Source organism: Papio anubis, chromosome 17 (assembly GCF_008728515.1).
Source record: "Papio anubis isolate 15944 chromosome 17, Panubis1.0, whole genome shotgun sequence".
NCBI classification, from domain to species: Eukaryota; Metazoa; Chordata; class Mammalia; order Primates; family Cercopithecidae; genus Papio; species Papio anubis.
This window is the reverse complement of record NC_044992.1, coordinates 18,607,897-18,629,832: the sequence shown is the minus strand read 5'-3', so window position 1 is coordinate 18,629,832 and position 21,936 is coordinate 18,607,897. Positions and strand designations below refer to the sequence as shown.

Here is a 21,936-nt window from a genome sequence, read left to right as displayed (position 1 = left end):
CATGGAATATCCTTTTCCATCCCTTTATTATCAGTCTATGTGTGTCTCTATAGGTGAAGTGTGTTTCTTATAGGCACCAGATAGGTGGGGCTTATTTTTTTAAATCCATTCAGCCACTCAATGTCTTTTAACTCATGATTGAAGAGTTTAGTTCATTTATATTCAATGTTTGTACTGGTAACTAAGGACTTAATCCTGCCATTTTGTTATTTGTTTTCTGGTCTTCTTTTTCCTTCCTTCCTTCCTCCCGCCCTCCTTCTTGCTTTTAGTGAAGGTGATTTTCTCTGGTGGTATCATTGAATTTCTTGCTTTCTATTTTTTGTGTATCCAGTATATGTTTTTTTATTTGAGGTTACCATGAGCTTGCAAATACTATCCATTAATTCGATTTAATTTAATTTTTTTATTTTTGAAATGGAGTTTCGCTGTTGTCACCCAGACTGGAGTGCAATGGCGCGATCTTGGCTCACTGCAACCTCTGCCTCCTGGGTTCAAGTGATTATCCTGCCTCAGCCTCCCAAGTAGCTGGGATTACAGGCGCCTGCCACCACACCTGGCAAATTTTTGTGTTTTTAGTAGAGATGGAGTTTCACCATGTTTGCCAGGATAGTCTCAAACTCCTGACCTCAGGTGATTCACCTGTCTTGGCCTCCCAAATTGCTAGGATTATAGGCGTGAGCCACTGCTCCCGGCCCCGATGCATTATTTTAAAGTGATGACAACACTGATTGCATAAACAAGCAATAAGAAAACTAAAAATACTCTAAATTTATCTCCTTGCTTCTTAACTTTTTGTTGTTTCTCTCTACGTGTTATTGTACTGTCTACCTTTTGAAAAGTTGTAGTTATTATTTTTGATCGGGTCATTGTTTAGTCTTTCTACTTAAGGCCAATAACCCTTAGACTTGTTCTTTTGCAGCTATTTTTTTAGATCTTGTAGGCTTCCTTCATTCTTTTTCATTTTTTTCTTTTGTTTCCTCTTTATTTTCAAATAGCCTATTTTCATAGCTCACTAATTCTTTCTTCTGCTTGATCAATTCTGCTATTAAGAGACTCCAGTGCATTCTTCAGTATGTCAATTGCATTTTTCACCTCTGGAATTTTTACTTGATTCTTTTAATTATATCAATCTGTGTTAGATTTATCTGATAGAATTTTGAATTTCTTCTCTATGTTATCTTAAATTTCCTTGAGTTTTCTCAAAACAGCTATTTTGAATTCTCTGTCTGAAAGGTTATATATCTCTCTTTCTCCATGATTGGTCCCTGGTGCCTTATTTAGTTCACTTGGTAGGTTCATGTTTTCCTGACTGGTCTTGATATAGATTTTTGTCCGTGTCTGGGCATTGACATGTTAGGTATTTACTGTTGTCTTCACAATCTGGGCTTTGCAATCTGTACCCGTCCTTCTTGGGGAGACTTTCCAGGTATTTGACGGGACTTGGGCTCCAAGCCCAATAATGCTGTAGTTCTTGCAGACTTGTAGACTTGGATAAGATCCAGAAGAATTCTATGGATTACCAGGTAGAGACTTTTGTTCTGTTCCCTTTTTATCAAAAGGTGAGCAACTAATGGCGTATCTCTCTTTCTATGCTGAGCTGCTTGGAGGTGGGGGTGGGGTGATGCAAACACCCCTGTGGCCACCACCACTGGAACTACCTCGTTCAGACCTGAAGCCAGCACAGCCCTGGGTCTTGCCCAAGGCCCTCTATAACCACTGCCTGGCTACCACCTATGTTCGCTCAAGCCCCAGGACTTAAAATCAGCAGGTGGTGAAACCAGCCAGGTTTGTGTCCTTCCTTTCAGGGCAACAAGTTCCCCAGGCTCCAGGCATGTCCAGAGATGCTATCTGGGAGTCAGGGATAGGAATTTAAAAACCTTAGAAATCTACCTGGTATCGGCCGGGCACGGTGGCTCAAGCCTGTAATCCCAGAACTTTGGGAGGCCGAGACGGGCGGATCACGAGGTCAGGAGATCGAGACCATCCTGGCGAACATGGTGAAACCCCGTCTCTACTAAAAATACAAAAAACTAGCCAGGCGAGGTGGCGGGCGCCTGTAGTCCCAGCTACTCGGGAGGCTGAGGCAGGAGAATGGCGTAAACCCAGGAGGCGGAGCTTGCAGTGAGCTGAGATCCGGCCACTGCACTCCAGCCTGGGCGACAGAGCGAGACTCCGTCTCAAAAAAAAAAAAAAAAAAAAGAAATCTACCTGGTATCCTATCCTACTGCAGCGAAGCTGCCACTCAAACCACAAGACAAAGTCCTTCCCAATCTTTCCCGCCCTTACCACAGGCAGAGGAACCTATCCCTGTGGCCATAACCACCACTGGCCCACAAGGAGTTCTGCCAGGCCACCACTGATGTTAACTTAAGGCCCAAGGGCTCTTCAGTCAGCGTGTACTGAGTGCTACTAGGCCTAGGACCCCACCCTTCAGGGCAGGTCCAGAAATATCCAAGAGCCTAGGCCTAGATTTGGGAACCCCAAGAGCCTGCTTAGTGCTCTGTCCCACTGTGATCAAGCTATGCCTGAAGCCAGCATGTCTCAGAGTCTCCCCCAAGGCCCAAGCATGCTCCCTGGGTAGTGGTTATTGCTTACTCGGGGCCCGAAGACTCTTCAGTCAGTAGGTGATGAATCTTGCCAAGACTGGGTCTTTTTTTTTTCAAGGCCAGTGAGTTCCCTTCTGGCTCAGGGTGTGGCTAGAAATGTCAACAGGGGCCGGGCGCGGTGGCTCAAGCCTGTAATCCCAGCACTTTGGGAGGCCGAGATGGGCGGATCACGAGGTCAGGAGATCGAGACCATCCTGGCTAACACGGTGAAACCCCGTCTCTACTAAGAAATACAAAAAATAGCCCGGCGAGGTAGCAGCGCCTGTAGTCCCAGCTACTCGGGAGGCTGAGGCCGGAGAATGGCGTGAACCCGGGAAGCGGAGCTTGCAGTGAGCTGAGATCTGGCCACTGCACTCCAGCTTGGGCGACAGCGCGAGACTCCGTCTCAAAAAAAAAAAAAAAAAAAAAAAAAAGAAATGTCAACAGGAACTAGGGCCTGGGATGGCGGTCTCACGACTCTGCCCGGAGTCTGTCCTACTGTGGCTGAGCCTAGTATCCAAGACACAAGAGAAAGCCCCTTTTACCTTTCTCTCTTGTCCTCAAGCAGAAGGAAGGAGTCACTTTTGTTGCTGTGAGCTGCGCTGCCTGGGTTTGGGAGGAGGAATGGCACAAACCCTCCCTTAGAAGCCCTGTCTGATGTCTCCCTAGGTTGTGCCCCAATCCACCGACTCTAAGCCCAGCACAGAACCAGGATTTGGCTAGGAATTGCGTTCCTTGTATCCTAGACTGCCTTTCAAGTTCACTTTGAACCCAGAGCGCTTTAGCTTGTGGTGGTGAGGCTTGCGGAAACTCACATTCTGGCCACTCAGGTGGGCACTTTCCCTCTAGCTACGGCTGGTCCAAGTGCTCCCTCTGTGGGCGGATACCAGCTGAGTTCAGCATGGTTTTGTTTTGCACTGTGACAAGGCAGCACTGAGTTCAATGTGCAGTCCCCAAATTGCTGCACTCTCCCTCCCCCAAATACACAGATTATTTCTTCACCACACACAGCCACTGCCAGGGGAGTGGCAGAGGGTAGTGCTGGCAATTCAAGACTACCTTTCCTACCCTCTTCAGTGCCGCTTTCAATGATAGGAAGTTAGAACCAGATACTGTGATTATTCACCTGATTTTTGGGTCTTATAAAGGTGCTTTATTGTGTGCAAATTTTGGGGGGGTGTATTGTACAATTGGTGGAGGCTTCTATTTTGCCATCTTACTCTGGTTTGTAATTTTATGTCTTTGAAAAGAAGCTAAGAAAAGAAAGCAAGTATGTGTTTATAGTTTGTTATATTAACTTTCTTATTTATCATTTCTGGTTCTCTTGGTTTGTTTTTGTTTTTGTGGATTTGATTTACCATCTGGTGTCATTTCCTTACCCTAATACAGTTTTAATCCCATCTGACTCCTTTATGTTATTATTATCAAATATATTTCTGGCTGGGTGCAGTGGCTCGCTCCTGTAATCCCAACACTGTGGAAGGCTGAGGCAGGAGGATCACTTGAGCTCAGGAGTTCGAGGCTGCAGTGAGCTATGCAGTGAGCTATACCACTGCCCTTCAGCCTGGGTGACAGGTGGAGACCCAGTCTCTAAAAAAATAAAAAGTAAGGCCAGGCGCGGGGGCTCACGCCTGTAATCCCAGCAGTTTGAGAGGCCAAGGCGGGTGGATTACAAGGTCAAGAAATCGAGACTATCCTGGCCAACATGGTGAAACCCCGTCTCTACTAAAAATACAAACATCAGCTGGGCGTGGTGGCACCCACCTGTAATCCCGGCTACTCGGAAGGCTGAGGCAGGAGAATCAGGAGGTGGGGGTTGCAATGAGCCAAGATCTCGCCAGTGCACTCCAGCCTGGCGACAGAGTGAGATTCCGTCTCCAAAATAATAATAATAATAATAATTATTATTATTATTAAATGAACTTTACATTTCTATATGCTATAGACCTGACAATGCAACTGTATACATGTTTTATACAGTTGCTTTTTAAATCAGTTAACAGAAGAACTCTACAGGTTGCGTTTTATAATTATCTTTACAGATTGGGATTACTATTTGGAGTTAGTTACTTTTGGTTTGAAGAACTATCCTTTGTCCTTTATATTTCTTGTAAGACAGGTCTGCTGGCAGTGAATTCTCTCAGCTTTTGTTTATTTGAGAACGTCTTTATTTTGATTTCTTTTCTTTTTTTTCTTTTTTTTTTGAGACGGAGTCTCGCTCTGTCACCCAGGCTGAGTGCAATGGCACGATCTCGGCTCACTGTAACCTCTGCCTCCTGGGTTCAAGAGGTTCTCCTGACTCAGGCTCTTGAGTCAGGCCTATGATTACAGGCACACATCACCACGCTCGGCAATTTTTTGCATTTTTAGTAGAAACAGAGTTTCACCATGTTGTCCAGGCTGGTCTCGAACTCCTGACCTCAGGTGATCCACCCACCTTGGCCTCCCAAAGTGCTAGGATTACATGCATGAGCCACCACACCCACCCTAGCTTAACATGTTTTTATTCCCAGTTCTTGGCCTTCACTTTTTAGGACTGTCTTCAACATGTATAACTTACAGTTCATGTATTTTAGAAGTATACAAATATAACTCCAAATGCTAGATTTTGGTGTGAAGAAGATTCACACTTGAGATTACTATAAATTATTTTAATGAAAATATTGTATTACATTTTCTGATTTTAAGAGCAATAAGTACTTTTTGTAAGAAGAGAGAGAAAGAAAAAAAAAAAAAAACTAGACTCCTGATATAAAAGTCAGTATCCACCTGCAATCCCATCTCCCAGATGTAAACACTATCAAGGTAACATGACCTTCTGTAAACTTTTTGTTGTAGCTCCAGCAGGAGCCTGTGGTATTGTTCTGGCACCTCCTGCAGGTATAGCTGCAAGTTCCAGGGCTGTCCTCTTCACTGTAGGGTCTCCTCCACACAGTGCAGTGGCCCCCACTTGTACCCACATGCTCCTTCGAGCAAGAACAACCTCAGGTAAGGAGCATTTATTGTATTACAGTCTTTGGCTAGTATTTGGAATGTAGTGTTTTGACAAATGACTCAGTGTTGTAACTTGGCCAAGTCACTTAATTTTCGGGGCTTCAGTTTCTTTACCAGTGAAATGGAGATTACTATTTTCTTTATCTTAATGGGTTTTAAGAAGTAAATGAGGCATTATTTGTGGGAAAAAAAACTTTGTAAAGTGCTATATTATATATTAAAATACTGTATGTTCTATATAATATATTACAAAGTGACATAGTATAAATATGACTTATTCATGAAGAAGCAAATCAAATATGGTTCTTCTCAGCTTATATATTAAAGGGTTACTTTAGTAGATCCAATAAATTATTTGAAAATTATAGGCTTTTTGTTTGTTTGTTTTAAAGAAACTTGTTTTGGCCACGTGCGGTGGCTCATGCCTGTAATCCCAGCACTTTAGGAGGCTGAGGCAGGCAGATCATTTGAGGCCAGGAGTTCGAGACCAGCCTGGCCAACATGGTGAAACCCTGTCTCTACTAAAAATATAAAAATTTAGCCAGATGTGGTGGCAGGTGCCTGTAATCCCAGCTACTCAGGAGGCTGAGGCAGGAGAATCACTTGAACCTGGAAAGTGGAGGTTGCAGTGAGCCGAGATCGTGCCATTGCACTCCAGCCTGGGTAACGAGCAAAACTCTGTCTCAAAAAAAAGAAAAAAGGAAAGAAACTTGTTTTATTTATTTTTAAAATTTTTTGTACTTTGGGTCTCAATCTTTGCACTTAATCCTATATACAGTTAGAAGGCTAATAGATTTGTTTTATCATTTATAATCTGTAAATAGGTTAATACCAAAAATTAAGAAAGTATTTAGATTGGACTTGAAATCAATAATTCGACATCTTCTCTGTTGTACCGTGAGTCAAGTTATCTTATTCTAAATAAGTTGCTAATCAAGATACCAGATTAATAAGCAAAGGACAGAAATAGATAATAAGAGAAAATAGACCTAAAATCGTATTTTTAAGACAGTTAAAAACCTTGAATAATAAGAAAATGCCATTTTAAGAAAGTAACATTTGTATCTGTTAACTCTAACTACATTTTAAAAAGTATAATATCCAAGACTGGGCATGGTGGTTCACGCCTGTAATCCCAGCAGTTTGGGAGGCCGAGGCGGGAGGATCACTTGAGGTCAGGAGTTCGAGGCCAGCCTGGGCAACATGGTAAAACCCCATCTCTACAAAAAAAATACAGAAATTAGCCAGACATGGTGGCATACGCCTATAGTCCCAGCTACTTGTGAGGCTGAGATGAAATAATTACCTGAGCCCAGGAAATCAAGGCTGCAGTGAGCTGTGATCACGCCACTGCAGTCCAGCCTGGGCAACAACAAGACCCTGTCTCAAAAAAAAAAAAAAGTATCATGTCCAGTGTTATTGAGGTTTAAATAGGATCTATGTGCTTACTCAGGGCTGCGTTAAAGAGTAATATAGCAGTTCTTAGGAAGAGCTATAAAAATATGTATTGATCTTAGTTCTTAGGAAGAGCTGTCAAAATATGCTAATTCCATTCCTTCTTATACCACTTCAGAGTATTTATCACAAAGAAATTATTCAAAAGAAGGAACAACTGCATTTCATTACAGTGCTATTTGTAATATGAATAAAATCAGAAATAGTATAAATAACTCCAGATAAACATTATATATAAACTTAATGAATCACTATGCATCCATTGAGTTTTATAATTATGACGCCCTGTGGAACAGCAAGGAGAAATGAATATGATCTAAATTTGTTTAAAACAGAGTATTAAAAAAACCAGCTGTGATGATGTCTAATATAAAATATATAGACAAGGAATAACAATGAACATGGATAGGTAAAGACTATTAATATCCTCAAATAGTACATAGGGGTCAGTGAGTTTCTTTTAACATTTCCTTTATCACCTCAGCAGGTTTATTCAGTACATAAGAGTAGGAGTGGGTGTGAAAGCCCTGACTCTGGACACTGCCATGTATCCTCTGTTTCCTTGTAGTGGGGCCTAGCAACTCGGGGGGCTCTCTGTGTGCCGTGAGTGGCCGCGTGTGTGTGGGGTCCCCGCCTGGCCCAGGCTTCGGCTCTTCCCCTCCAGGAGCAGAGGCAGCTCCCAGCCTGAGATACGTGCCTTACGGTGCTTCACCCCCCAGCCTGGAGGGGCTCATCACCTTTGAAGCCCCTGAACTGCCGGAGGAGACGCTGATGGAGGTAGAGAAGAGACTATAGTGGTGTGAATGTAACGTTGATTTGGTATGAGAACATTCTAGTGATGACAAGAACAAAATACATTAAATAGTTACTAAATTATGTTCTCTTTAACATGCCTTTTCTGTTTGAAAAGTATCGCTGATGTCATTTTAGATTAATGTTGACAGTGACACTCATCCATAATAAGCTTTGGTTTATAGGAAGAAACGCATAGATTCTGTGTTTTTCTTTCTTTTTTTTTTTGAGATGGAGTCTCGCTGTGTTGCCCAGACTGGAGTGCAGTAGCACGATCTTGGCTCACCACAACCTCCGCCTCCTGGGTTCAAGCAGTTCTCCTGCCTCAGCTCCCCGAGTAGCTGGGATTACAGGCATGTGCCACCATGCCCAGCTAATTTTTGTGTTTTTAGCAGAGACAGGGTTTCACCATGTTGGCCAAGCTGGTCTTGAACTCCTGACCTCGTGGTCCACCCGCCTCTGCCTCCCAAAGTGCTGGGATTACAGGCATGAGCATTCTAGTACATTCCAGTACATGTTCCAGTATATTGAAACATATAGTCCAATATGCTGTCACAGAACAGAAAGACTTAGAAGTCAATTGGCTTATTCTGTCACCAGGAAAATGATTCTCATCTTTCTTTAACCATAATAGAGTGGGAAACTTTTAGGCTTATTTGAGATTTCAGAATGCATTTATAACTAAAAACAAATCTCAAAACAACATTCTAGAATACCCATTTATTTATTTATTTGTTTGTTTATTTGAGACAGTCTCGCTCTGTCACCCAGGCTGGAGTGCAGTGGCGCGATCTCAGCTCACTCCAACCTCCACCTCCTGGGATCAAGCCAGTCTCCTGCCTCAGCTTCCTGAGTAGCTGCGACTACAGACACATGCCACCACAGCGGCTAATTTTTGTATTTTTAGTAGAGATGGGGTTTCGCCATGTTGGCCAGGCTGGTCTCAAACTCCTGACCTCAGGTGATCCACCTGCCTCAGCTTCACAAAGTGCTGGGATTACAGGCGTGAGCCACCATACCTGGCCTAGAATACCCATTTTTAAATGACAGCCCTCTGAATGTTGTTATGTCTACCCACACTCCCCTCTTTAACTGAAAAGATCACAGAAATTTAGAGCTTTGGTATTAGTAATCACTGTTAACTGAAAAACCACCAGAAATTAAGTAAAGCAACTCTGAAATTATAAGAAGTCAACAGAATTCACTACAGTATCAAGAGGTGTAATTTAGCACCTATAGTATCCTTATAATCTTGGTGTCTAACTTGTCACGTTTTTGTCTCATGTATATTGGTTTAATCATTCAGCTTTCTTTTCTTTTTCTGGTAAAAGCACAGCGACTCATCCTGAGAGTTTACTTATGTGGGTACTCTGATATATATACACAAACACATGCATATGCCTACATTTGATTTCATTTGTGTTCATTTTCTTACCAGCTTTCTGAAGTTTAAAAATTTCAATCTCCTTTTGTCATTCTGATACTCATAAGTATAGAAAATGTGATCAGTGGCCGTGGTTTATGTACAGAAATGAGTATGTACCTATTTTTAATCTGAAATTTTCTAAGACAAATTGACTTTGCTGCAGCGGGAACACACGGACACCTTACGCCATCTGAATGTGATGCTGATGTTCACCGAATGTGTGCTGGACCTGACAGCCGTGAGGGGAGGAAACCCTGAGCTGTGCACATCTGCTGTGTCCTTGTACCAGATCCAGGAGAGTGTGGTGGTGGACCAGATCAGTCAGCTGAGCAAAGACTGGGGGTGGGTACCCCCCTGTCATTCATTTCCAGACTTTTCATGCTTTCTCTAAACTTGTGTCTAAGTCATAGGTATTGTCATCCACTGAAGATCGTATCTCACTACTAAAAGCTAGGAGTCTCAATTATTTCATTGTACTAGATTTCACTATATGAGCCAAGACCTGGAGATTATACAACCTTAGTGTTGCCTTTCCTTGTAAATTATACTGTTGATAATTACATTAAAATTACATAAATTTTACTATTTATGTAAATAGATTGTATTTATTTTTATCTGAGTGTATCCGTTGTTTTCAAAGTACACACATCTTTATGCCTTGTCCCTCTAGAGTTTTCTTGTGCATTAAGAAATTAAGGAGGGCTGGTCGCAGTGGCTCATGCCTATATGTAATTCCAGCACTTTGGGAGGATAGGGCAGAAGGATTGCGTGAGCCCATGGATTCAAGACCAGCCTGGGCAATATGATAAATCCCTCTCTCTACAAAAAATACAAAAATTAGCCAGGCATGGTGGCGCACCCCTGTGGTCCCAGCTGTTAGTACATGGGAGGCTGAGGTGGGAGGATCCCTTGAGCCCAGGAAGTAGAGGATGCAGTAAGCCAAGATCAAGCCACTACACTTCGGCCTGGGGGACAGAGCAAGACTCTGTCAAAAAAAAAAAAAAAGGAAATCAAAGAGGATGCTACTCCTTTATAGAAAGGCAATTTTAATGTTGACCTGTTGTGTAGAGTGCCACATCTTAGATTAGTTCACTAGATAACCCTCTGCTACTGTCTTTTGGGTGCAGGCGGGTGGAGCAGCTGGTGTTGTACATGAAAGCAGCACAACTGCTTGCGGCTTCTCTGCATCTTGCCAAAGCCCAGATCAAGTCCGGGAAACTGAGCCCATCCACAGCAGTGAAACAAGGTATGGGAGAAGGCAGCGTGTGACTCCAGAGGTCCTTAAGTTGCTCTTTCCCATCACACCATGAGAGTGTCTGATGAGTACTCACTGTTATTTTTATTTTTCAATATTCTTAAAGAGAAAAGATGCTGGGTTATTAACTTTTTGCAGTTTAATTGATATAAATCAGAAGTGCATTATTCTCAATCTTTTCATATTGAAAGAGATAACATATGAAAGAATCCTATTTCTGGTCCTTTTTTTGAATGATCACTAATGACACCTTCCCTATATATCAGCAAGAAAGATACATATCACTGTGTCTTTATTTCTGGAGGAAAATTAAAATTAGTTCCCATCTCAATTTTTTTCAGTTGTCAAAAATCTGAACGAACGATATAAATTCTGCATCACCATGTGCAAGAAACTTACAGAAAAGCTGAATCGATTCTTCTCTGACAAACAGAGGTTTATTGATGAAATCAACAGTGTGACTGCAGAGAAACTCATCTATAATTGTGCTGTAGAAATGGTAACCCTTTCTAAGGTTTAATATTGTATAGTACTACTTATCTTTTAAGTGTCTTTTTAATTGAATATCTATTTGACAGCTATCATTTTAAAAGATAATGTCTCAATCCCAAGTATTGTGGATCGCCTTCTACTAAAGAAGTGATTGGATTTAAGCAACTCTTAATGTAATTTATTGAATGTATTTGATGTAATTACAAATCCACATTTGTAATTTACCACATTTGCTAAAAGTTTATTACAGCTCTTATTAAACATTGTTGGCATTAGGAATGATCTAATCTTTTTTTTTTTTTTTTTTTTTTTTGAGATGAAGTCACTCTGTTACCCAGGCTGGAATACAGTGGCACAATCTCAGCTCACTGCAACCTCTGCTTCCCGGGTTCAAGTGATTCTCCTATCTCAGCTTCCCGAGTAGCTGGGATTACAGGCACCTGCCACCATGCCCAGCTAATTTTTGTATTTTTAGTAGAGATGGGGTTTCGCCATGTTGGCCAGGGTGGTCTCGAACTCCTGGCCTCAGGGTATCCACCCTCCTCAGCCTCCCAAAGTACTGGGATTACAGGCATGAACCACTGTGCCCAGCCGATCTAATCTTTTTATAGTGTGCATCTAAAAGCATTAGCAGGATCTGTTCCTGCATTTTCTGTTGTTTAAGAAGGTTAGGCTTGATAAAACTCTTAGAAAAAACACTGCTGGCCGGGCGCGGTGGCTCAAGCCTGTAATCCCAGCACTTTGGGAGGCTGAGACGGGCAGATCATGAGGTCAGGAGATTGAGACCATCCTGGCTAACATAGTGAAACCCCGTCTCTACTAAAAAAAATACAAAAAAAAACTAGCCGAGGTGGCGGGCGCCTATAGTCCCAGCTACTCGGGAGGCTGAGGCAGGAGAATGGCGTGAACCCGAGAGGCGGAGCTTGCAGTGAGCTGAGATCCGGCCACTGCACTCCAGCCTGGGCGACAGAGCCAGACTCCATCTCAAAAAAAAAAGAAAAAACACTGCTTTATTAATCAATCCACACAAATTTATGTGCTCAGGTCCCACTTACTGATAATTATTGTAGTGTAGACACAAAGTAAAACCTCCTTTTCCAATTTTCTGGTTATAATATTGGAAATAATTTGTTTTCTGCCTCTCTTGGGGAAAAATTGCTCTGAAGTAGAAATAAAAATAGAGGCTGTTGAAAAAGTAGTTAAGTGGGGGAAAATTCATTCGTTAGCCAATCATATATTTGTTTTTTTTTGAGATGGAATTTTGTTCTGTCATCCAGGCTGAAGTGCAGCAGCATGATCTTGGCTCACTGCAACCTCTGCTTCCCAGGTTCAAGCGATTCTGCTGCCCCAGCTTCCCATGTAGCTGGGATTGTAGGCACCTGCCACCATGCCCATCTAATTTTTGTATTTTTAGTAGAGATGGGATTTTACCATGTTGGCCAGGCTGGTCTTGAACTCTTGACCTCAAATGATTCACCCACCTTGGCTTCCCAAAGTGTTGGGATTATAGGCATGAGCCACCACGCTCGGCGTGCTAATTGTATTTCTACACATTAACATAATAGATCCCCCTTTCCATTTTCCATTTGTCTACTTTGAACTGTGCTGTTATATTCCATGGCCTTATTTTGAAATTTATTAAAATAACCATAGGAAAATAACTTTGGAATATAAATTCTTGACAAAAATAGTGTATATCATATTGCTGTAAACTGTTGAGGTGAATAATACGCACTGCATCACTGTATGCTGAATTGAGACCTTATATGATAAATTATTTTTAGAATTTTGCACCAGAAAAATGTTCTCCATAAACTATTATTATGCTGTTTTTCCTTCTCGGAATAAAGAGATCTATAACTTAATAAATTCCTCCTTTCCTCCTGGCTGCTTAGTGAGCTTAGAGGCATTAACACTTAAGTTATTTTTTTCTTTTTACTTGTCCTGGCTCTGATTTTCTGTATCCATTTTATTTGCTTGTTATTAGCTACTTGAAATTATTTTTTTGAAGGAGAGAGAATAGGTAGGTATAGTGGCAAGCACCTGTAGTACCAGCTACTCAGGAGGCTGAGACGAGAGGATTGCTTGAGCCCAGGAGTTTGAGATCAGTCTAGGCAACAGAGCAAGACCCCATCTGTATAAGAAGACATTAATATATTTTTAAAATTAAAAACAAAGATATAGCGTATTAACAAGTAAATTTGGATACTGGATTACTGAGAGTTTTGGTATTTAATGATCAAAGAGAAAATCAGAATGTTGATGGGGAAACCCCTGTGAATAATGCTACCATCCCCTCTTTCTGGAGAGCCCCTTCCCATATTTTCCTCACCTAATTCACTTCTGCTGTTGCTTTATGATTCAGCACAAACAGCACCTCCTGGAAGCTTCCCCTAATCATCTTCTTCCATAATATAGGTTAGAGGCATCCCCTTTGTATTCCGTACCATCCAGTGCTTCCTCCTGTAATACCATGTGTCCCTTGGAATTAGAATTGCATTTTTTGCAGGACTGTATCTCCCTCCAGACTGCGAGCTCTCCGTTGTAGGCACAGTGCCTGGCACTTAGTAGGTGCTTAATAAGTATATTTGAATGAATGAATGACAACACCCAAAAATTATTTGGCTAGAAAAAGAAGCCAATAAAGCCAGTAAGTGACTGTTAGCATCATTTAATTGTATGATTGAAACAGAATCTACTTTAATGAAATTTCAGGTTACCCTTGTGTGGAAGTGTGTGTTTAAAATCAATTTATAGTGAAGTCATAAAAGAGCCAGTTTAGAAGGGTTCTAGTAAGAAATCTATGAGGCATACCTCTGAATACCAGAAGGCTGTGTTTGAAAGCAGAATGACTTTTTATGAAGTTGCTCTTATGTATTGCTCATCCCAAAGAATCTTTGAATTTCATGCAGTTTTGCAGATTATATCACTTTACCAAAATGTGTTAATTTTAGGTGGATTCCATTTAAAGCTTCATTGCCCAAATGCATTTGTATTTTCTTGGAAAAATTGAGAGAATTGTGTTTTTGTTGACTGGTTCCAGGTTCAGTCTGCAGCCCTTGATGAGATGTTTCAGCAGACCGAAGATATTGTTTATCGCTATCATAAGGCAGCCCTTCTTTTGGAAGGCCTAACTAAGATTCTACAGGACCCTGCAGATATTGAAAATGTACATAAATGTAAGTTGACTTACAAAGTAGTGTATTTACTGACTTCATTTTAATTGTCTACCTCAGGCATAGTACAAAGAGCTTGGAGTTTGGAATCCTGCCTGGGTTTGAATCGTGTCTTTCCAGCCTTGAGCAAATCACTGAGCCTTTGCGCGGCCTCAGCTTCTTTTTCATAAAATGGGAGTAGGGCCAGGCACAGTGGCTCACACCTGTAATCCCAGCACTTTGGGAGGCCAAGGTGGGCGGATCACTTGAGTTCAGGAGTTTGAGACCAGCTTAGCCAACGTGGCGAAACCCTGTCTCTACTAAAAATACAAAAATTAGCTGGGCATCATGGCCCATACCTGTAAGCCCCACTACTTGAGAGGCTGAGGCAGGAGAATCACTTGAACCCAGGAGGCAGAGGTTGCAGTGAGCTGAGATCGCGCTTCTGCACTCCAGCCTGGGCGACAGAGCAAGACTGCATCCTAGGTAGGTAGGTAGGTAGGTAGGTAGGTAGGTAGACAGGTAGGTAGATACATAGATACATAGATACATATATAGATAAATAAATACATAGATAGATAGATACATAGATAGATACAGCAGTACCTGCCTTGCAGGGTTGTTGTGAGGATTATAGGTGATGCATGATAAGCACTGGTGACTGTGTAATTCATCTTTAGATTTCTACACTGTGTTACTTTGTTGGCAAGTGTTCGTATATGTAGGAGGACTTTATTTTTATTATTAAATGCAACTATTTTAAGCCTCATGGGCTTAGTGACTGAAGAGTCCTGTGAAACTTCTGTGTACTGCAGACTTGGTATAGTTAGCAGAGTGGAGATTGATGGGATACCAGGATGTTATTACTTATGACATACAAGCCCAGTAATCTGGTTTTTTAGGCAGAGGTGGTGGACTGTTTGGAGTGTATGTGGTCACACTACATTTTGAGTAGCCACAAGAGGATGGCAGTTCTAAGACTATTTGCAGTTTTGAGCAAGCTAGTTATGTAGCAAGCTAGCCGACGTGCTTACCTAAATTTTACCACTTTGCAGCACTAAGCTAGAAGTCGTATCTAAACTATTACCAAGCGGAAATAAGAAAACATGTTCGGAACTGTTAACTTTGGGGCAAAGATAGAATAGAGATGACAATATAATTAGTGATTTTTTTCATTAGTTCTTCATTTTTGTTATTTTATTTCTAGATAAATGTAGTATTGAGAGAAGACTGTCCGCGCTCTGCCATAGCACCGCAACCGTGTGAGCAGCAGGCTCATCCCATGGACCGGTGGTGGGAACCTGAGGTGATGCCTTTGGGATTACAGCTTGAGTTCTGTCACCCCATCCCCAGGAAACTGTAGCTTCTTAACTGGTGACTACCAAAGAACAAGCAGTGATTTCAAAAAGGAAAAACAATCCAAAAACTACATATTTGTAGGAAATCTGCCTTATTGGAGAAAGTCACCCTTTCCCTTTTTCTTTGTAGAAGCAGGAGCAAGAGTGTTTGGCTCCCAGTTTGGACTTGGTGAATAAATGTACCTTAGAACTAGGATAACTGGTACAGTTATTCTTAAAGATAATTAAAAATGTAACAAAGTGAGTGCTCATCACTCGGTTCATCAGAGCAGTGTGTGAAATTCCGTGTGTTTGCTGAGGTATAAAGGTAAAAGTATTCACCCCTCATCCAGGCAGTTTGATATTTGGAGTAAGTTTGTTTAAATCTGAGCATGTATATTTAAACAGCTCAGGAAGAAATAGCTTAAGAAGAAGTGAAACATGGATCTTGGAAGAAATTTTGAAATCTTCAATTTGATCCTAATATGGACACATGTTAATCTTCCAAAATCTTTCATATTGCACTAATTTATTAAAACAACTGTGTATTGGATTTTGTAATTTAACCGAGGCACAATGGACTTGTTTAAAATATTTTACTTGATTGTATACATATACCCTTCCCAGAATTCACATGTAATCTCCAGTGAACTTTTAAGTGGTTAAAACTTGTATTCATGTGAACCTTTGCAATTTTTTTTTTCTTCATCTACACCTACAGATTTTCTCAGTAATGTTTTTGTTAGCTTTTGGTTCCATTTTTTATTGTGCATGCAAAATGTACATTGATGCCTGTGACCTTAGGTTTACTAAAGGCTAGGTTTATTTGGGCAGTATTAGGAAAAAAAATCATGGATCAAGAGATACTCTTGAGAATTTGAATAGGGCCAAAACAAAGTTGGTGACCTACAGGCTTGTTAGTGATGTGGAGTTCCTACATGAAGTGAGTGGAAAATGAAGTTTGTTTTCTCTTAGGAAAATGGGCAGCTCTTTTCTGCCTAATGTGTATTTTTCATGTTAATCCTGACAGTTCACCAAATAGCTAGTCATGGAGAATGCAGGCAGTTAACTTAATATCCCTCCAGGAATGGTTCCTACGTTGTATATTATTTGGTTTCTTTTACTTACCTGCTTGAATACTTGAATAAACCATTCACCAATTTTAATCCTTTTATTTCAATCCTTTTACATAAAATAATCTGAACTCTTTGACAAATTGCACAGAGCTCTTTGGCATTAATCTCATTTTAATGTACTGATAAAAACAAACATGGGTTTTCCTTTACTTTGACAAAGTAATGTAATTTTTACCTTATTTATCTGTATGAAATTCCAGGAGTTAATTTGAACATTTATTTATATGACGTTTGTATTTTTAGGTCTTTAATACAGTGTTTCTACCTCTCATTTGTAACTGCATGCATTATTCTTGAAACTAGGTAAAACTCACTGAATTGTTGTGTAATAGCCTTTTTATTACTGCCTGTACAAATGTATATTAAGGTAAAATAAAACTGACAAAATGTTTCTAGGGTGTAGCTGGGTACATATTAAGTGACTTGTTGAGCCAGGTACTTCATTAGTGAGTTTAGACACTTGGCCATGAATATCCTTTGTCCTGCCCCAGGATTTAGTTCTCAGCTGCTGTCATGCAGGCTTCCAGGAACATAGACTGTTTTACCTCCCCAGCCCTATTTGTTATTAGTGATATTGTGTATAATATTTTTTATTCACAGTGAAATTTCATTCATGTTCTTTCAGTTATCACCTGTGTTATCTCAGTTGTAGGTTTATTCTATCCTCTCCTCTTCCTCTCCCATTTCTTTTTTAACACAGGATGAAACAGGTTCAGAGAGGGGACGTGATTGGCCTAAAGTCAGGAACTAGGCAAGCTGTCAAGCCATGCTTTGTGACTTTCAAGTTAATTCTTCTTGTTCTTGTATAATAAAGTTCTTGGGGTAGATGGTGTGTGTGAAACAGTGAAGTCTCAACAGCAGAAAAGAACAAACTGTAAATTCATGAATAATGGTTCTGGTTATACTTCCATTATCAAGGCTAATTGTTTTAAGAGATACTGCCTTGAGTATAGCAATAATAAACAAATGCTTTATGTTTCCCTGAGTATTTTTTAATTTCATATCGTGTTTCATAAAGTGGAAATGTACCAGTTCATCCATACATTCATGGGTTGACACCTGTATTCAAGCGATAACCTGGAAAATTGCTGACCAGCTATTACTACTGTAAGGATTTGCTTTAACTGTACCCTCCACTGGGCTTGGAGGCCTGTGCTCTAGATAGTTGGTTTCCCATAGTCCCTGTCCCCTCCTTCCACTGAGAGAAGCAACCAGAGCAGCAGTTGTTTTTCCCTAGCTGGAGTGGTGAATAGGAGCTGGGAGGAGGGGACTGTTAGGATCGAGCTGCCTCAGTCTCCACAGTAATAAGGAGGAAATTGAGTTGGACACAGTGGACATGAGGCCTCGAGTGGGTACCCCAAACCCATGCATCTCGAGTGTCTGAGTCCCCACGCCCCCTTCTGCATGCCAGGAGTGCTGTGTGCAGCCATCCTGTGACTGCTTCAGTTCAGAGAAGGATAGTATCCATCCCTCCCTCCAGCTTGCCTCTCTGCTGAGGCTCTCTCCTCTCCACTCAGCCAGCTATTTGCAACAGCTTCTCTCCTGGCACTTGTCTGGGAATATCAAGTTAAAAATTGTAACACCCAATTTTGATAATTTTAGTTGAGAGAAACAACCTCCAGTGAAGACTGATAAGTAACTTATTGCCCATAGTCCCATGTTCCTTTGTCCCCACAAGAGGAATTACCAGGGCAGCAGTTCTCCCCTCACTAGAGTCCCGTCTAGGAGCTTGAGAGGAGGGGATTTTTAGGGCTGGACTGCCTCGGTCTGCACAGTAATAAGGAGAAGTTGAGTTGGACACAGTGGATATGAGGACCTGGACTTAGATATCTGAAGAATCCTTATTATTTGTTTGTTTGTTTGTATTGCCCAGGCTGGAGTGCAATGGCGTGATCTTGGCTCACTGCAACCTCTGCCTCCTGGGTTCCAGTGATTCTCCTGCCTCAGCCTCCCAAGTAGCTGGGATTACAGGCGTGTGCCACCATGCCCAGCTAATTTTTGTATTTTTGGTAGAGATGGGGTTTCACCGTATTAGGCTGGTCTTGAACACCTGCCTCGGCCTCCCAAAGTGCTGGGATTACAGGCGTGAACCCCCGTGCCTGGCCAAAATCCTTAATGTTGATATTAGTGGTTAGCACATGTTTTGGAGGAAGACTTCACACATTTTAACTATGCTCCCTCGTGTTTTCTGTAGGCAGTCTTAAATTCTTTCTGGAATAAAGCAAGGTTGATCAGTGTTTCTCAAGGAGGGTTACTTGGCAGGGAGTAGCTACTGCTCAGAGAACTTGGTATTAAGTGCATTCTGGAAGCATCTGTGCCTGTTTCTAGACACCTCAGACCACTTTCTTCTGAGTTCTGGACCCTTGAATCTGCAGCCAAGCAAGCTCTTGGGTCCCTCCCAAGTCTCATGTTTAGCAGAGCCCTGTGAGAATAATTGTATTGGGGGAGGAGTCAAGGTGATACTTCCCTCACCTGCATCAGAGGAAACCACATCAGAAACAATCCACCTAGAAAAACACTGCATACGGGAAAACTGACAACTTGCCCTGAGAAATCACAGCCTTGGTGCAAGAGGTGAAGCCGAACTGGTAAAAGATCAAAGTGAACTCAGAGATCAAACTGTACTAGGGAAAGGAGCAGAGGCTGAGATCCTGCTGCCAGCCAGTGTGACCTCTCACAGAGTAGCCCAGCAGCGGCTGTGTAGAGATGGCCACAGAGCCAGGACCCAGCCCTGTGGAGCCCCTGGGCACATGTGGTCCCAAGTGAAGCCGTGCCTGTTGCTCTGAACTGATGGAATCAATCTGTAGGTTTCTCCTCTTTTCACAGAGTGTGCCTCTCCTTAGGTCTGCACTCCCTCTCTGTGCAGGGCGGACCGCCCTGGGCTCTGCAGCATGACCTCCTGTCCCAAGACAGTCGTGCTCTTGGACAGTTAGCTTCTATCACTAGGAAGTGCCGATATGAGCTCTTGTTTATTGGAAACTGTGTTCTATACCTGCTTTGGGGTTTCTGCAACTGAATTTGGCAGGTAGCTTAGTGGTCCCCTTGGTCTCAAACTCCAGCTCCACCATGTGCAGTTGTGTGGTCTTTGGCAAAGTTCCTCCCCTCCCCCGAATCTGTCAGTGGGGGAAGAGTGCATGTCTCACAGAATTGAAGTGAGAAATAATATGAAATTCTTTGCCCAGCCCCTGGCACATGGAAGGGCTCAGCAATACTGTATCCGTCGTACTGGTCATCAGTCTGTGGCTCTTCACTGCTCTTGTTTTGTTTTGGGAGAGGGTGGAGAACAATTTGTTCTGTGTTTGTGTGGGGCAATGCCTGTCTTCAGGGCTCTCTCGAACCATGTGCGTTCTGGCTGGAGCTTCTGAAAGGACACAGTTCTTGCATAGAAGTTCCTTTCTCCAGCTTACCCACCAGGCACTCTAACTTCAGACATCTGTGTTGCCCTTTTAAGTCAATTTGGCTGTTTAAGTGGAATGTTTGTGTCAGTCTGATAGTTGTTAATTCATTTGATCCTCATACCAACCCTTACTTGCCTCCTTTTACAGGTGGAAAAATCAAACTTGGAAAGTAATTTCCCCCAAGGAAAAACCCCACAGCTGAATAGTGGTGGGAGCAGGAGGCCACACGGGGCGCAGGAGTACCCACCTCCCTACAGGAGCCCCACACTGTCTCACCCTTAGAAAACCCAAATGCACACTCCTTGTCTTTCTAATGCATTCTTTCTGATGTGCAGGAAGAGGGGAAAGAAGGAAGAGCTTTTCCATTTGGTGCTCCAATGTCTCCTGCTGGACCCATCTTCTGCCTAGTGGAAGGGAGCAAAATTTCAAGGAACAGGTGAGGTTGAGCAGCTTGGTGCAACCCCATGGGGCCTGGAGTTGGAGCTCAACAGCAATGGATTTCAGAGACCACCCTGAAACTCCCAGTAAAAAAGACTTCGGAGACATGTTAATAAACTCAAGCATTCGATCAACCCACTTTTAAGTTTTCCTGTTTGCTTGCTTGTTTTTGCATATGGCAGTGAGATTGAGCAGCAGGGAATTGTTTCAGTGGGAAGTGGGAGGACCCTCAATTCTAGGTGTGCCCAGAGGACCTTCCCCCGCTGCAGGCCCTGCCAGCCTCCTGGGACCAGTTCCTTCACTGATGGCAGTAGACATAGCCCATTTCTCCTTTCTCCAGGAACGCTCTTTAGAGGCTGCCCCGCCGAGGCTGCGTGCACTCCCATTCTTACCTCGGCCTGCCCAGCCTAGCGTTCAGTGCCGGTACCCTTTGGCTTACGCAGGAGGAGGACAGCGTGTAGAACCCCGTCTGCAGCCACCAAGTCCACCCAGTTGCTGTCTTCTCCTACCTTCTGTCCTATTGTTCCCGTCTCAGCCCACATGAGGGCCCTTGTTGACGTTGGCACTCCCACCCGCTACTACAGGGAGAGGCTGGGGAAGAAGATAGTGACCTGAGTCTGGCCGGATCTCTGGAAGGCCTCTCCCAAGTCTCACGGACAATAAAGTGACTTCCTGTCTAGCACATGGTTTCCCTTCAGAAGCAGTGATGGGAAACCTACAGCCAGGGCTTCTGAGGGGCCCTGGCTAGAGGCTATTGCTCTGCTCCCTCTGGAAAATTTTCAGTGAAGATGAAGGTGAGTTGATACATTTTGGAGCTAAACCAAAGATGGCTGATTTAGGTAGGAATTCTCATAAGGAGCAGAAAGAGTGCAGGCTTTGATATGGAATGCCTTGTGATTGGAAAATGGATTTAGTAGAAACCCAGAATATTCTGAGCATGAACAGTTTTTTCATAAATCCCTTTTACATTCTGAGAAAGAAAACAGCACCCCCATACACCTGTCTCTTGGGGACAACCTTTCTACAATATGATGAAAATATGCACAAAAGGTTTGAATATATTTTAAGTGTTTATAAGATGATCAAGATATATCTGTGGGTGTCCAATGGAATTAAGTTTTCCTTCCCTATCTGTAGTGTCTGATGGACCTGGAAAATGGGAATTATTTTAGAGACTTTTGTTTGTTTGTTTGAAGCGGATTCTTGTTCAGTCGCCCAGGCTGGAGTGCAGTGGTGCGATCTCAGTTCACTGCGACCTCTGCCTCCCAGGTTCAAGTGATTCTCCTGCCTCAGCCTCCCACGTAGCTGGGATAACAGGCACCCGCCACTACGCCTGGCTAATTTTTTTGTATTTTTAGTAGGGACAGGGTTTCAGCATGTTGGCCAGGCTGGTCTCAAACTTCTGGCATTAGGTGATCCACTGCCTCGGCCTCCCAAAGTGCTGGGATTATAAGAGACATTTAATTTTATATT

At 42.4% G+C, this 21,936-nt stretch overlaps 1 protein-coding gene across 3 annotated transcripts in view; it reads left to right on the top strand.

The window, feature by feature from the left end:
- The window catches only part of ULK2 (unc-51 like autophagy activating kinase 2), a 102,958-nt gene extending 82,357 nt beyond the window's left edge, over window positions 1-20,601 (top strand). Inside the window, exons 21-28 of one of the 3 annotated variants that reach the window (XM_021928830.2) lie at window positions 5,424-5,573; window positions 7,699-7,811; window positions 9,416-9,594; window positions 10,380-10,498; window positions 10,849-11,006; window positions 14,043-14,178; window positions 15,362-15,460; window positions 20,361-20,601. In XM_021928830.2, coding sequence (XP_021784522.1) covers window positions 5,424-5,573; window positions 7,699-7,811; window positions 9,416-9,594; window positions 10,380-10,498; window positions 10,849-11,006; window positions 14,043-14,178; window positions 15,362-15,420 — 914 coding nt within the window. In that variant the 3' untranslated portion in view covers window positions 15,421-15,460; window positions 20,361-20,601. Of the gene's footprint in view, window positions 1-5,423; window positions 5,574-7,602; window positions 7,812-9,415; window positions 9,595-10,379; window positions 10,499-10,848; window positions 11,007-14,042; window positions 14,179-15,361; window positions 17,613-20,360 lie in introns of those variants that run through there. The other 2 variants (XM_021928829.2, XR_002518031.2) reach the window with 2 other exon arrangements.
- Window positions 20,602-21,936: the final 1,335 nt, after the last annotated feature.